Source organism: Rhinatrema bivittatum, chromosome 4 (assembly GCF_901001135.1).
Source record: "Rhinatrema bivittatum chromosome 4, aRhiBiv1.1, whole genome shotgun sequence".
In the NCBI taxonomy this organism is placed as follows: Eukaryota; Metazoa; Chordata; class Amphibia; order Gymnophiona; family Rhinatrematidae; genus Rhinatrema; species Rhinatrema bivittatum.
The window spans coordinates 470119195-470135825 of record NC_042618.1 but is presented as its reverse complement, the minus strand read 5'-3'; the positions used below and the strand labels follow the sequence as shown (position 1 = coordinate 470135825).

General features: G+C 43.7%; 1 protein-coding gene across 1 annotated transcript in view; it reads right to left on the bottom strand.

Moving 5' to 3' along the window:
- Nucleotides 1-16631, bottom strand: part of MDM1 (Mdm1 nuclear protein) — a 58437-nt gene that overhangs the window by 20025 nt on the left and 21781 nt on the right. The window contains exons 8-12 of the mRNA XM_029597535.1: nucleotides 16246-16275; nucleotides 11570-11745; nucleotides 6650-6943; nucleotides 917-1050; nucleotides 679-812 (exon numbers count right to left, since the gene is read on the bottom strand). Of these exons, the coding sequence (XP_029453395.1) occupies nucleotides 679-812; nucleotides 917-1050; nucleotides 6650-6943; nucleotides 11570-11745; nucleotides 16246-16275 (768 nt within the window). The remainder of the gene's footprint in view (nucleotides 1-678; nucleotides 813-916; nucleotides 1051-6649; nucleotides 6944-11569; nucleotides 11746-16245; nucleotides 16276-16631) is intronic.

Sequence of the window (16631 nt, the reverse complement as noted above, 5' to 3'; positions counted from 1 at the left end):
CAGCAGGGTTCTGACGGGAGCCCAAGTGCATGGCTCCTGGCTGAGGACTGATGCTACAGTTTCTGGGCTAGCTGATTTGGGAGGTGAGGAAAGCTTCCCAGCTTGTGACGAACGAAGGCTCGTGGTGCCAGATTCCGGCCCTGCTTCTAACTCAGCTGGAGGAAATTGTTGTGCCAAACATAAAAAGGTCTGCTGCAGATTTCTGGTGAATGCATGCCCAGCCTCCCTCGGTTTTAGGCAGAGTACAACATGAGAGCCTGCCAAATCACAAACAAATGCTTCATTATGGCAACCTGAAACTTCTGCCAAAAGCAAAGTCAAACAGGGAACCCCAGTTCCCTCTTCTCCTGCAAGCTAATTTTAGCAATGTTTGAATTCTGCCTTCTATAAAACATGAAGTCAATATTCAGTGCCATTCAGCCAGAGAAGTTTAGACTTCTCTGGCTAAGTGGTGCTATTTGAATATTCGGCTACGCTTAGAGGCCACCATTTAGTCAGATAACTATTTGTCCAGCTAAGTGGTGGGCAGGACGAGGGTGTTCTGGGGCATGGCTACTTCTCCAGCTCAGCCTTCTCTGCCAGACAGTGGCGGTCTATCTCCACGTTTTTGGATCTCTTTCTGCACTGGAGATCTTTGAAGCCACTTAGCTTTTTGCAGTCTGCACCAGCCCTTTTTACCTTGCTGAATTTCCTTTTAGAAGATTCTCTGGAGACGTGTCTTGGAGGAGAGTGCTGGCTTTCTAAGGGGGCTCTCTTCCTCCGCTCTGGTGAATGCTGTTCTTGTTTTTCTGGACTCACTAAAACAGCGCCCCCTAATGTGACAGAGAAGAAAGAGCAAATAATGAGCAGAGAGAAACAGTACAGCACACAAGAAACAAACACTCTTTGTATAGATCAAGGTTTGTTTTGTTTTTACCAACAGTTGGTGTGGTGAGATCATGGTGTGTTCTTTGGGCTCCAGTGAATGTTTTTAATTTTGGAGTCGGAAGCCTTCCACCTTCCCATGCATGCAAGGGAACAGAACCTGACCCAACTTCTGCAGCATCACCTCTGCAAAACATGACCAAATACTCCTATGTAACAAAGACATGCAGGTGTCAAACAAGCTCTCGAACACTAGAGACAGAGCTGTAAATCCTCCCAGACACTGCTTTCTTGAAGTCTCGGTAACAAAAAGCACCCTCCAAACTTTCTTCCCATCATGAGGAGTGCAGGCCTGTGTGTGCAATGCACACCCCATCTGGAATTTACTTTTTACAATATCTGCTGTACTTGCATTAATTCTGGCAACTGTATAACCTTACTCTGAATTTAGTAATCGTTCGCAGTGCTTGATGGGGATAAAATGGTGCAGGAATTTCTGAAAAAATGCTATATGCAAAGGGTTAAGGACAGAGAGCGTCCAGGAAAGCAGCCCATCTAATCACCTGTGGCTGGCTGTTATATGAGGCGCGCTTTTCTTTTCCAAAAGAGACCTGGGCCTTTCACTTTTTGGACAAGCAGTCGTGTTCACCATTGGTTCACTACAGACATTTTGCAGAGGGACCACGGGTCCTCATCAATAAAAGATTTCCTGCATTCTTGTGTCTCTGGGGAAAATGACTAATAAATAATTTGGGTTTATTACATAGCACCTTTCTAGCTGGACAGTTTAACGCACGAGAGGCATTCATGCAGCCACCACTGGAGGAGATGGCTTCTAAGCACGTTTCAGGTGCTAGAACTGAATGAACACTTTCAAGGGGAAAAGAGAAAAAGGTCCAAAGCTAACTGTGTCCGCTGAGGCACAGGAAGAGAAACTGGCTCGGCCAAGGTCACAAAGTATCAGCTGACTCATAGCTCTCTGCTATAATCTCTCCAGTGAATCCTCAGTCTAACCACATGGAGGTTTCTTAAACTCAGTAGACCAGATCTTAGAAATTCACAGAAACTTCTAAAGGTTTTCCTAAACATGGTAACATTTGCTGTAAGTCTCTAGAAGTCACAGATGTCATCACCCCTCTGACGCAGCTTGCTGTGCTATTTACAACCTTTACAGAAGCATTCAGTTTGCCTGAGTGAAAGGTCACAAACTGAGAAGCCTCCCATCCCACCAGCCTAGAGCACTACACAGCTAGAATGAACCTGCTCTCTCAGCACATTGTCCTCATTGGAGAGCTGTGTGCTAGTGCTACCTATCGCCAATAAGCTCAGCAGGGACACAGATGCCAGGTGAACACTGGTGATAGGTACCTGCACAAACGTGAACGCACATACAGACTATTTTTAAAACAAGTGCGCCCATGCACACATGTATCGGGCGGAGATTCAATGAAATTTTAAGTCATGCGCACACTTGTGCACCAATGATTTAAAATACGCTTACCACACGTAACTAGGCTCCTAATTTTAACACACGACTCTGCAGATTCGAAAACCTGCTTGCGCAAGGGCCATCCCCAGCTTTTTCAATCAGTCCACCAGTTTGCTCGGTCAATCTTGAGGTCTTCCAGACCCATCTGCATGCTGTCTATTTGACCTGGACCCCTCACCCTGTCCTGTAAGCCCCAAAATGTGAGGACTGCAAACTTGCTGCTCAGCTGGGAATACTGGGAGTCCCGTGCGTAACAGCTGGCCCCGCCTCAGAACACTCATTCCCCACCCCCTTATTTCTGGCACGCGCATAAATCGCAGCTTTTAAAATCTGCTTTGCTCACGCGCCTGTGTGGGAATTTCTGTGCGAGCAACGCTTTTAAAATCGACCTCACAGAATGCAACTTTATTCCAAAATCATATGCAATTGTTAAGCATGTGTAGTGCTAGGTGTCACTCGGGGATTCCATGAAGGAGCTGCTCTGAATGCACCCAGATGAAATGCCTTTGTAAGTGACATTCTAAAGAGCTGTTCTTAAACCTGAAAGACTTCAGGTTTTTTTCTTTTTTTTTTTTATTATGGGCACATTTGTGGACAAAAAAGAAAAAGCTGTCACATCACTAGCTTCTGCTTTATTCAGATTCACCATACAGAAGGACTGACGAGGGAGCCGGCACAGTCAGACGAAGCTGGGTGATGAGCCCAGGACACACACAAGCATCATGTACAGTTCAGGTTCTCTGACACCCCCTTCCCCAGGCGTACTCCAGCAGTCCCTTCCTTCCTGGCCCAGCCCCAGCTCAATCCGATCCCAGTATTCCCTTCTTCCCCGCCCAGCCTGTGTGTGTGTGTGTGTGAGAATCCAGCAGTGGTAGTAAACTTTTTACAAGGCTATGAGGCTCATGGATATCCTCTCCTTCCAGCTGTGGAGGAGAGTCCTGGGGTCAAGGCCTCTAACCTGGCCGAGGTGTTGGTATAGTGACTTAGCCTCAGCTACAACAGTGAGCGTGACACGGGCTCATGGCCCCCTCCTGTCTCAGGCTGAGCCAAGAATGGATGTAAGATCTCAGGGCTCTGGCCTGCTGCCGGCACAGCCTTCAGGGGATGGGGGTTGTGTGTGCAGGGGTGAGCCCCCAACCTCTGGTAACATCCGCCTCCGCTTCTGCAGCGTTGGTCGGATGCTGAGGCCTGGATTGTGCAAGCTCCCAGTTATACTCTTAACCCCTGGGCTTCTGAAGAAGGAAGGGATCAGGAGAGGGGAGTAATTGCTCAGGTGGATGACATGGCGGGGGGGTGAGCCCACCTAATAACCAATCCTTTCATTTCAGACTGAATATGTTGGCACCAGGCCCACTAAAATGTAACATGTTTGCTTACTGAAAATGGTGTTTCCGTAGACAGCAGGCTAAACTGGCCCTTACATATAGGTAACATCTGTAGCACCAAATGGACTTGTCTCTCCAAGCTAGTACAGCTTTGAGCTCTACTAAGCATGTGCGGGAGTTGCCTCATAAGCCGCCTCATCATTTTTTGTCCAAGCTGAAGCAAGGATGTAAACTTGATCTCTGCTCTCTTTTATATATTTTTGTGACTGTTTCGGCTTTCTTCCTGTTGCCTCACTGCCTCGGCAGCCCCTCGACAGCACTTTTCAATGCAAAAATGAAAAAAGAAAAAGAAGTGAGATGACTTTCCAGGAGGAGAACCTTCTTGAATATGTTGAATAAAAAGAAGGGGACCCCCACCAGGTTTAAAAAATGCCCCTGTGGTCCAGTGCCATCATTCATATTATTAGGTCTAGAATTTTGAAAGCGTTTATTACACAAGACGCCCCTGAAGCAGCTCCAGCGAAACATGATATTGTCGGGCTTGGCGAGACTACATTCTTTAAAAAAGGGGGAAGTAAAAAAATGTTCTTTAAAAAAAGTGGAGGTAAAAAAATTTTCTTTATATTCACATTGACAGAGAAAATTATTGCAAGAAGAAAACAGGACCAATGATTATATAAGACCCTAGAGGTTTCGTCACTTGAAACTACATCATGACAACCAAATGGGTGGTATGAAGGTCCTAATCACAATTTAAAGGTTTTTCTTCACTTTTTGAATTATTGACGTTTAGCAATTCATGTTATTGAAATCTTCAATGGCATCGGTGCATTCGTATCTTTTCTCAATGTGGTGTCAACGCCTTTTGCTTCTTAGTTGATACTGGTGCTGGCTGCATGAAATGTTAGGAATTATTAGGAAGGGAATGGTTAATAAAACGGAAAATGTCAATGCCTCAGTATTGCTCCATGGAGAGACCGCACCTTGAAATGGTGTACAATTCTGGTCCCTGCATCTCAAAGGATATAGCTGCACTGGAGAAAGTGCAGAGAAGGGCGACCAAATGATAAGTGGCATAGAACAGCTGCCCTATGAGGAAAGGCAGGGCTGTTCAGTTTGGAGAGGAGACGACTGAGGGGGAATATGATAGAGGTCTTGAACGAGTAGATGTGAATCGGTTATTTACACTTTCGGATAATAGGACTAGGGGGCACTCCATGAAGTTAGCAAGTAGCACATTTAAGACTAATCGGAGAAAATTCTCTCTCACTCAACGCACAATTAAGCTCTGGAATTTGTTGCCAGAGGATGTGGTTAGTGCAGTTAGTGTAGCTGGGTTTAAAAAAGGTTTGGTTAAGTTCTTGGAGGAGAAGTCCATTAACTGCTATTAATCAAGTTTACTTAGGGAATAGCCACTGCTATTAATTGCATCAGTAGCATGGGATCTTCTTGATGTTTGGGTAATTGCCAGGTTCTTGTGGCCTGGTTTGGCCTCTGTTGGAAACAGGATGCTGGGCGTGATGGACCTTTGGTTTGACCCAGCATGGCAATTTCTTATGTTCTTATGCATTGATGAGTCTCGATGCTTTGTTGGCCCCTTTTTTGAGTCAAACAACCATGGTTGCTGTGAACTCTATGCTTGACTGGCTACCTAAATGGGTTGTCCTTACCAGAGGATTCAGCCCTGGATTTACTGCTTTGACAATGAAGAAGAGTGGCTCTTGTAAGGCAGACCTGTTTTTTACTGCTGGACTTTATGGTGGCAATCTTTGCTGACCTGGCTCTCCAAGAATGGGGGGACATCCATCTGCACGCTGTGCATTTTGCTCGATTGTGTTCCAGACCCAGCAGCAGTAACATTCAGAAGGTTTGGGGGGTTTTTAAGCACTGAAAAGTGCTGCTGTAGTTTAATAAAGTAGTGAGAAATTTATTTTTTTTGTGACTAAGGAAACAGTACATGGAGAGACTGAATACTGTTCTTAGCATGGCAAAAACAGACTAATGAGACTGAGGCATTGCCTGCATGAGAACTCTCGCACATGCTCAGAAGGGCTCAAACCTCTAGTAGCTTGGAGACAGTTCCGTTCAGTCCTGGCGGATGACATCACCCACACATCATGGTTAATTCAGCCCTCCTTATCAATGGAAAAAAAGTGTGGTGGTTTTCTAGGGCCCAGTGTAATATTTGCAGCGCCTTTTCATGGAAAAAGCACCTGTTCAGAGATAGGTGTTAAATATTTGGCATTAGCAAGCCCACAGTAAATAGCACATAAGGAAAGCATACCATGCACACATTAATGCCTCATTAGCATATGACACTCCCTTATTTACCTTCTGATATGTGCAAATTTTAGCATGTACCCATTAGTGTACTGAGGGACCCTCTTAATGTGTGGCATTTCTTTACAGTGGATGTATGTGTGTATGTATATACATATACATACACACACATTACACACATGCAATAATGCCCATGTAACTCGCACCTTGCTGGCTTACTGAAAATTGTCATCTTGGGATAAAAATAAATAATTTTTTAAAGCCACGAACAGGGGTAATTTTTAGTAAGCCAGCTAGGTGCAAAGTACACAGGTACTATTGCAGGTGTGTAATTTGCAACTGATGTACCAACGAGCAGAGGGAAATCAAGTTTCATAAAGAAAATGAATTTTCAAAGAAAATATGCGAGTAGTTTCTCTTTTGAAAGTTTCCTGAACACAGGGGTACAGAAGTTCCAGTGCAAGGCAGAGGAACAAGGACAAATCTATGCAAGTACATTTAAAAATACCATTTTTAAACATGGCGTTTACTCCTTCAGCCTCTTGCTAATGCGCCTAGAGTACATGCGTATTTTCAGCTGCACCACAGGCTGCAATTTTCACCCCAGGGGATCTCACCAGCTAACATGATAGTTACATGGCTAGATCCATTTGGAGGGTAAAAAAAACAAAACCGGCAAAGTGAACCTTACCCTTCCTTTTCTCTTTCATTATCATTTAATTCCAATCTCTCTATCTCCTCCTCCATGTGGTCATTCTCATCCTTTACTTCGTTTACTGCTGCTGGAGTTGCTTTCACTGCTGGACTGTCCCCTTCGCTCCAAGCCAGTCTTCTATTTACGGGAAGTGTGGGGGCATCAGAGACCCCCAGTCTCTCCGTGTTGGCTTGTTGAATGTCTTCTAAAGAGCCTTTTCTTTCTCTTGACAATGCGACATCCCGCTGGGCCAAATTCTGGGTGCTGGGAAAGGGGCGTGTCTCATGAACCCTGCATATTTAACAACCAAACAATTACGCATCAAGGTCTTCTCTCTTCAGTAAAACTATCTCCATTGCCAATCAGCCCATAAAAATACGTTCTAGCTCTTATATTTATAATGACCATTGCTGCTTTGGAACGGAATAAAAATTTTAATGGAAAAAGACAAAATAAGCTCTAGTTCTAAGGTTGTATAACTGGGTTTTTCATGCCAGCATTATACATTTCAACATTAGTTTATCATACAATCATTGGCAGAAACAGAAAATCCTGAGCAGAATAAATCTTCTCATTGTATTTTTTGCACTGTACATAAATTATTTCCGTTTCCCCCCATTGACTTCTATGGAGGGGGGAATCCATAAGTGGCTCAGGACAGAAACCGCTCCCTTTTTTTTTTTTTTTTAAATCAAAGTAAAAAAGTTTTACAAACTGAAAACTCTAAAATTCACAGAACTCACTACTCTAACTCACTCCAATGAGCAATCAGCAAAGACTGTAGGCCTTGCACCTCCACCATCTGCTGGAGACAGAGAAATACTGCCGGACTGTAGATGGCACCATCCTATATAAGGTGGAGTTTTTTTTGAAAACTTCTCTGTCTCCATCTGCTAGGGGGGGGGGGCGGGCAAAACCCAGGAGTCTGGACTGATCCGGATACGTACAGGGAATGAAATTTAATGTGAACTAGTGCAAGGTAATGCATATAGAGAAAAATAACCCTTGCTGTGGTTACACAATATTAGGTTTCATATTAGGAGCTACCACCTAGGAAAAAGATCTAGGCATCATAGTGGATAATACATTGCAATCATCGGCTCAGTGTGCTGCAGCAGTCAAAAAAGCAAACAGAATGTTAGGAATTATTAGGAAGGGAATGGTTAATAAAACAGAGGTTGTCATAATACCTCTGTATCGCTCCATGGTGAGACCGTACCTACAGTACTGTATGCAATTCTGGTTGCCGCATCTCAAAAAAAAAAAAATAGTTGCACTAGAGACGGTACAGAAAAGGGCGACCAAAATGATAAAGGGGATGGAACTGCTTCCCTATGAGGAAAGGCAAAAGGAGTTAGGGCTGTTCAGCTTGGAAAACAGATGGCTGAGGGGGGATATGATAGAGGTCTATAAAATCATGAGTGGACTAGAACAGGTAAATGTGAATGAGTTATTTACTCTTTCAGATAATAGAAGGACTAGGGTCACACCATGAAGTTAGCAAGTAGCACATTTAAAACAAATCAGAAAATTCTTTTTCACTCAATGCCCAAATAAGCTCTAGAATTCCCTGCCGGAGAATGTGGTTAGGGCATTTAGTTTAGCTGGATTTAAAAAAAAGTTTGGATATGTTCCTAGAGGAGACGTTCATAAACTGCTATTAATCAAGCTGATTTAGGGACTAGCCACTGCTATTATTGGGATTAGTAGTATGAGATCTATTTAATGTTTGGGTCTTTTCCAGGTACTTGTAACCTGGATTGGCCACTGCTGGAAAAAAGATGCTGGGCTTAATGGACCCTCGGTCTGATCCAGTATGGCAACTTATTCTTAAACTGGTGGATGAACTGGTGAAACTGGTCATCTCCTGGACACGCACCCTTAAAAATCGGAATATGAGAGGCAAAGAGTGTTTGATGGTCTAAAAATCGGGGGGGGGGGGGGGGAGAGGGATAAGATAAAGTCAAACTGGAAATAAGTAAACTATATGTTCTTAGAGTGGTTCAAGGTATGCAATATAAGAGGACATAATTGTATGATGCTCTATCTCTGCACTCTTGTAAATGGCACAGTTGTATTGCATATCTTTTGTTGTTCAATCTGCAATAAACATAAGTTAAAAAAAAATATATATATCCTCAGATGCACATCTGCAAGCCGACTTATGCTGTCAGGTGCACTCAAACTTAAAATTAGGTGCACATATACACTCACCTAGGCTATTCTATAACATGAACACGTGTGCATGCATGTTATGAAATGGCTGTGTCTCTGGGCATGCAACCACACACGTGTATATGCATGTCTGCACACCTGTATGAAAGTTACCTTCCCTAAGTGCACTTATGCATGTAAAGCCCATTGATCAAACAACGGCATATGTTGTAGCAATTTGTAAAAACCCACTTACACTGGTAAAGCGCATCTACATGTATAAAACCCAATTTTTGGCATGTAAATCCTTTTGAAATTATCCCCTTACTGTTTTCTTACCTTCCTCTATTGTGCTTAGGAATGATCCCATCTTAAACTAAGAACTCGCCATACTGGATCAGACCAAGGGTCCATCAAGCCCAGCATCCTGTTTCCAACAGTGGCCAATCCAGGCTACAAGAACCTGGCAAGTACCCAAAAACTAAGTCTATTCCATGTTACTGTTGCTAGTAATAGCGGTGGTTATTATCTAAGTCAACTTAATTAATAGCAGTTAATGGACTTCTCCTCCAAGAACTTATCCAAACCTTTTTTAAACCCAGCTACACTAACTGCACTAACCACATCCTCTGGCAACAAATTCCATAGTTTAATTGTGCGTTGAGTGAAAAAGAATTTTCTCCGATTAGTTTTAAATGTGCCCCATGCTAACTTCATGGATTGCCCCCTAGTCCTTCTATTATCCGAAAGAGTAAATAACCGATTCACATCTACTCGTTCAAGTCCTCTTATGATCTTAAAGACCTCTATCATATCCCCCCTCAGCCATCTCTTCTCCAAGCTGAACAGCCCTAACCTCTTTCGCCTTTCCTCATAGGGGAGCTGTTCCATCCCCTTTATCATTTTGGTCTCCCTTCTCTGAACCTTCTCCAGTGCAACTATATCTTTTTTGAGATGCGGCGACCAGAATTGTACACAATATTCAAGGTGCGGTCTCACCATGGAGCGATACAGAGGCATTATGACATTTTCCATTTTGTTCACTATTCCCTTCCTAATAATTCCTAACATTGATTTTTTGACTGCCGCAGCACACCGAGCAGATGATTTCAATGTATTATCTACTATGACACCTATATCTTTTTCCTGGTTGGTAGCTCCTAACATGGAACCTAATCTCATGTAACTACAGCATGGGTTATTTTTCCCTATATGCATCACCTTGCACTTGTCCACATTAAATTTCATCTGCCATATGGGCGCCCAATCTTCCAATCTCACAAGGTCCTCCTGTTGGGATGTCCTAACTCTCCTATTTCATTAGTATCTTTCAAAGATACATTCCTACAAACCATGATCTCCTGAGTGACTGTCAGCTTTCCCCCTTGTTCAAGTTTAAAAGTTGTTCTATCTCCTTTTTGAAAGTTAGTGCCAATAGCTTGGTTATACTCTGGTTAAGGTGGAGCCCATCCTTTTGGAAAAGTCTCCTTTTTCCCCAAACGTTTCCCCAGTTCCTAATAAAACTGAATCCCTCTTCCCTGCACCATCGTCTCATCCACACATTGAAACTCTGGAGCTCTGCACGTGCAACAGGGAGCATTTCAGAGAATGCCACCCTGGAGGTTCTGGATTTCAGCTTTCTACCTAAAATCCTAAATTTGGCTTCTGGAACCTCCCTCCCACATTTTCCTATGCTGTTGGTGCCCACATGTACCACGACAGCCGGCTCCTCCCGAGCACTATCTATAATCCTATCTAGGTGACGTGTGAGGTCTGCCACCTTCATACCAGGCAGCCAAATTACCAGGCGGTCCTCACGTCCACCAGCCCCACAGCTATCTACATTTCTAATAACTGAATCACCAACTATGATGGCCGATCTAACCTTTCCCTCCTGGGCAGTAGCCCTGGGAGACTAGTCCTCAGTGCGAGAGGATAAAGCATCACCTGGAGAGCAGGTCCTTGCTACAGGATCACTTTCTGCTACACCAGGGTGATGCTCTCCAACCGGGAGACCTTTCTGATCCAAGGCAGCACCAAGGCTGTCAGACTGGATTTGGTAACTATGTCCCCGAAGGTCTCATCAATGTACCTCTCTGTCTGCCTCAGCTCCTCCAGGTCTGCCACTCTAGCCTCCAGAGATCGGACTCGTTCTGAGAGCCAGGAGCTCTTTTCACCAGGTGCACCCACACATACGATCTCTCACCGGTGGGTAAAAAATCATACATGTGACACTTGAGGCATCTCAAAAATAATTCATTCTATCAATAAGCAATATTTTTCTGAAAGCTGTATTCTGAATTAGCAAAATATATTAGCAGTCTGCTCTGTAGGTTAATCATACAGCTAAATAAGTGTTAAATAGTTTTTAGTTACAAAAGCTAAACTTGCACTGCATATTTCCATCGGAATTCAGGGCAAGGAGCAGAGGTAAAAAAAAACACTAATTCCTCAATTAATACAGCCTGTAAAAATTCAGTGAAAAGATACAAACAGCAAGAGAGATCTCAGTACCTCCCAACGAATAGAGCTTCCACAACTCCTGAGATAAAACGCTCCTTACATCCAGCTAGAGGAGGAGTGTGGAAGACGTTTTACTTTTGTCTTAGAACATTTCAATTTTGTACCTTCCAACGTGGCTCAGAGCTGCAGTGCGAGCACATCTTTCCAAGCTTGCATGAAATATACCATTTGACACTGTAATAAGAAAGTTTTCCACTCTCCTGACACATCGTTTCCACGCCTATAATGAGACAGCATTACCCAGCCAGATCCAGAGCCTTGATATTGTTGCTGAGAGCATCGTCTAAGCTGGAGTTGGAAGACACATCCCACAGTCTGTTATTATTAGAGAGCAACTGGTTCAGGTGGTCCCGGGAAAAGTGCGTTCCCTGTGCCCGTCGCCTGTAAGCTTCGGCTTTCTCCCGAAGTTCTTTCACCTGCATGTAAAGAGTTTGCTCATTTCAGATTATTCTTTGCAAACTAGCCTAGTATGTGGGTCATGAAACTGCTTATGCAAGCCAGTGCCAACCACAATAGCATTACACATGCCAGACAAGGCTACAGATTCAAAGCACGAAGAGGACGCATTGCATGGGTGTCAACATAAGCAGGCATGCAAAGCCACAGCTGAGGGAAGAGGACAGAAATCACACAGTGCAACCTCATTGCCATTTTTCCTTTGCAGAGCGTTCGATTCATCCAAATTCTTTTTGGCTTCTGGAGGATGATTAAGGGAAAAATTCTGAATAGTAACAGTCATAAAAGGAGAAATTTAGGACACATTAAGCAAAACAAGAAAAAAGGTGTTTGGTGCCCAGAACATAGCTATTTGGATTGTGCAAGACGAGGAGGTACCACCCGTTTACCCTCACGCACCTGTCTCTTATTCAGCTCTGGCAGCCCTCCCAGCTGACAGCCAAACACAGCCTTCTTTCCATGGGAGGGATTTTGCTGTTTTCAAACTTTGTTTTACACAAGCTGGCTGAAAGAACGCCTCTTCTTTTACTCGTAATACACAGCACCTCAAACATGTTAGCAACCTTCCCCAGTTTTAAGCAGTGTGACATTTCCCAAGGTAAAGCCAGTTTGTAAGGGCCAGTGCTGCTTATCCCCACCAAATATCATGGCATTACATTTGATCTAATCTTATCCTATCGTGAGCCTCGTTTCTTACATTGACAGTAATTCTCCGTTTCTCACCTCACACACTCATATTTTAATAACTGCTCATCAAGGCCCGAACAATAAAAGAATCATGCGACTGCACCTTACCAAGATGGTAACTCCTCTATTCAGCTGGTGCAAAGGCTCCCTTAAATAAAAAGATTTTAGCGCCTTCATAAATGCCTTTGCTTCCTTTATATTACACACACATAGGCAAGGAATTCCATAGGATAGGGCTTCCTCACGTGTCTCATTCTAGGCCTGCATCCCGCAGAGATGGAGCATTTAATAATCCTTGACTAGAGGCAAGAGAGAGATAATTGTTTATTAGGTTGTGCATGATGATTGCCACCTTATACTGAATACACGAGAGTGAACGGGAAGCCAGTGGAGCGATTTTAAAATTGGGCTGATGTGGTCCCTGACAAAACCACCAGTTAACACTCATGCAGCAATATTCTGAACAATTTGGAGCGATCTTAAAGGGCTGGACGGAAGACCTAAATAGAGAGGAGTTACATTAGTCTAAGCCGGTGAGTAGCAAGGAGTGCAACACGGAACGGGCTTAAGATGCCGCAAGAGCCTCAGTTTTGCAAACGAAGTTGGAACCACTGATTTTATGCAGGAACGCATAGATAATACAGAATCTAACATCACCCCTGTGAAATAGAAATAGGACCTTCAAAACTTAAAATGGATGGGAAAATAGAGATGGAAAACAGCTTAGTACAATTATTTCAATTTTTTTTTAAGATGCAGTCATACTAACTGATGCAAATTGAAATGTAGAGGACCATGTAGATTTTAATGGGAAACCCCCCCCCGCCCCAAATGTCATCTACATAGAGTTTGAAAAAGACAGCTAGCTCGCCGAGGAGTCGGCACAGCAGCAAATTAAACCGAGCTGCCAAGAATGCAGAACCCCGCGGGACGCCTTTTGCGATGTTTCAGCAGCTGCTCTGACCGGCCATGCACAGTCCCCTAAGTAGGGCCTAGACCAGGCTAGTACAGTGCAAAGCAGGATAAGATGCCATGATTTAGTGTCAAGTAAGATTTGCATATACCCATGGCAAACTGTGTCAAAACTGGAAAGTAATAAAGTTTTGGTGCTATAGTGCTTTTGAAAGCAAAGTGAAACTGAACAAAAACCAAGTCGTCATCACAAAAATCAACACAGCATTCTCTATAAGTTTGGACAGAAATGTGAGGGACAAAAGGGCTTTTTTTTTTTTTTTTTAATGGGATGAACTGAGGCTCTTTTCAATGAATGTGGCAATTCCCCAGTGGACAGGGACAGATCAACTATCCTTGAAATGAATTCCACAAGGTCTTCATAAATAACCTTCAGCAAGGACATTCAATGGAGAAGAAGAGGTGCTTCATTTTGTTTATTGTGACCAAAATCTCAGACTAGGGGAGAAAAGCTAATTGGATCCGTTTCGTCTCTGTGGTATGAACAGTGTGAATTGGCTGAGCAGTATTATAGGGGATGGCAAATTGTCAACTTTAGATGTGAAAAGAGTCACAAAAGCATCAGGTAAATTGGTAAGATGAGAATTACAAAGAGGCCTGGCGACTGGCAATCACGAGGATTATTCCCAGAAGATAAAATGCACCTCCGGAAATATGATTTTTTTTGGCGTCATTAAAGCCTTAATTGCATCTTATAGTCCGTGAGATTGTTGGCATTAGGGTGCTTATGGCATTGGGACCTGTAAAGCATGGAATACCAAGGAGCATTGTTTCCACGCCTACAGCCAGGTTAGTGAGGTTATCCTCCTATTTCTGAAATAAGCCTGTGCTGATTTCTAATCAAACCGGAGGGGCAATGGAAAAGCTGATCAGTGAATGACCTGACCAGAGCACCCTCTTAAACTGCAGATTAGTTATAGTATGACTGAAAGAGGAGGAGGAGGAGGAGAGATTTAAGAGCCGATATCCACAATGAATATGCACGAGATAAATGAACATGCACTGCCTCCATAGCACGCGCATTTTATTTGTAACTTTATTTGACCTGTTTCAGGCATCTTCGTTATGGATATCCTGACAACCAGGGCAGGTTTGGGAGCCTCTGCTCTATATTAAGTACAGCCCCCTGTATGAATGCCAGGTGTGTGCACGGAAACTTCTCTCATTTCATGTTCAATTTTGTTTATTCAAAGCTAAATAAACAAAATGGAAAGAAAAACGGTGGGTCCAGGCCCTGCCCCTTCAAGCCTCCTGGGGCTAATGGCCATTGCCTACCCCCAGACCCTCACTCCCCTCGCTGGGGTCAGCATGGCGCTAGCTGATCTCAGGCAGGAGCGACATCTTCACCCCATGCTGGGCAGGGCACTTTTTATACTTCTCCTCTCTCCCCCTGTAAATGTCTTGTAAATTGCTTGTACTTACTTGTATATATTTCCCCCCCGCTGTTACCCTCCCCGTTACCTTGTTTAATGTTGACACCTTTTGTATATGGGTGTCTAGTTTATATGCTATATTAATTGTTCCCTGTGAAGCTTCTTGCTACTTTTAGTTACCTGTAAACTGAGATGATGTTCCCAACGTATCCCGGTATATAAAATGCTTAAAATAAATAAATACTTTGCCAGTGCATTTAGTTGGGAGTGGGGGTGGGAGCAAGCCTCAGTGGGGGGGAGCTTTCTTTTTTCTTTACAGCTGGCAGGGGGTTGTGAACAAAATGTGCTGGGGGAGGGGAGAGCTTTTTTTTTTTTCTCTATCTTTACACTTTGCTGGTGCGTTTAGTTGCCGGGAGGGGAATGGATGTTGGACATAAACCTGAACAAAATGTATTTTCTTTAAAACGAAATCACGAGCCCGATAAACGTGTGCTGGTGATCCTCCGGACATGGCTCCCCAATGCTGCACTGCGTTAAAAAGCTGAGACTTCTTTTGAAAGGTTGGTTTTTTTTTTTTTAACTAAAACAAGCATTTTATTAAGAACCTCCGTACTGACCCCTCTTACATTATGCGGCTGCGCGAGATCCTATTAGGTCCTTTTATGTCTTTTCTATGTTTTTTTATGATGAATGTTTTATTTCCTGTTCGTACATCGCTTAGGCCATTTGTGTTAAGCGATTACAAAATGTTAATAAAGAAAGAAAAGGTGTGCGATGGGATGTAAATGTTCTCTCCTTGGGTTTCTGTAGCCCCTCTTGCAGTGGCAGTTAACGCTGTTCCTGTACTCCTCTGCTAACGATAGTGCCGAACCCGTCACCTCCTAGAAAGCCGCTTTTGCTTTGTAGCTCACGCTGCAGGCTTCCTGCCTGGTGCTGCCCTAGTGAATGCACAACCTTCTTTCCATGCAGGGAGGCGTGGGGGCCTGTTGGATGGGCTGAGATTCCCTCCTCCCTCGGGCCAGTCGCTCTCCCCCCAGCGCTGTTGCCTCGGGCACTCCTCGCTGCACGTCCTTAGTTCACACCGATACCAAGTCAGAGCCTGCTCAAATGGTTTTCTACCTCCAGCTTGAGGTGGTGGTGATGTCGGAAGAGGGACACCATATACTGGGAGAGGGCACGTGAGGCTGTAATAAAGATGAATTTATTGCACAATTCCAAGCAGGGCCTGGTGTACAAACCAACCTAGAGAGCCTTTATTCCATTCCTCATGGGACGAGCCATTTTTTAATCAAAGGATTTTAATATGTTTTAGTCGTAGAGCTCCGCAAATTTCCTTCTGGTGGAAATGGTATTAAATTAGGAATTTGGATGAATCAAACCCAGCAAGTTTAGTGCTTTGGCACATAAATGTACTCTGATGTAACAAACCTCAGCAAACCACTTGATGTTTTGAGAACCCTATAAGGGGGAATACAGAGAGATTTAAACTGAAAAATGCTGTATAATGAAAGAAAGTTTTCAATCGCAACTGAGATAACTCCTAGGACCTAGAAAATAAATCTGACAGCATATTGTGTCCCACACGACACTGGCAATTTTCAAAAGCTATTTCAGGCAAGTAAATCCTTCTGCAAAATCCCCCTCCCCCAGCCACACACAGGCTTACGTGTAAACGGCTTATATAAAACTGCCCAGGGTTTGGGTTGTGCTCATACTTTTAAGTGACTAATATTCTGTGCACACAAAAAAATGAGAAAGGTATTCTGGAACAGAGTTGGGATTTACACACACTTTCAGGCCGATGCAGCACACGG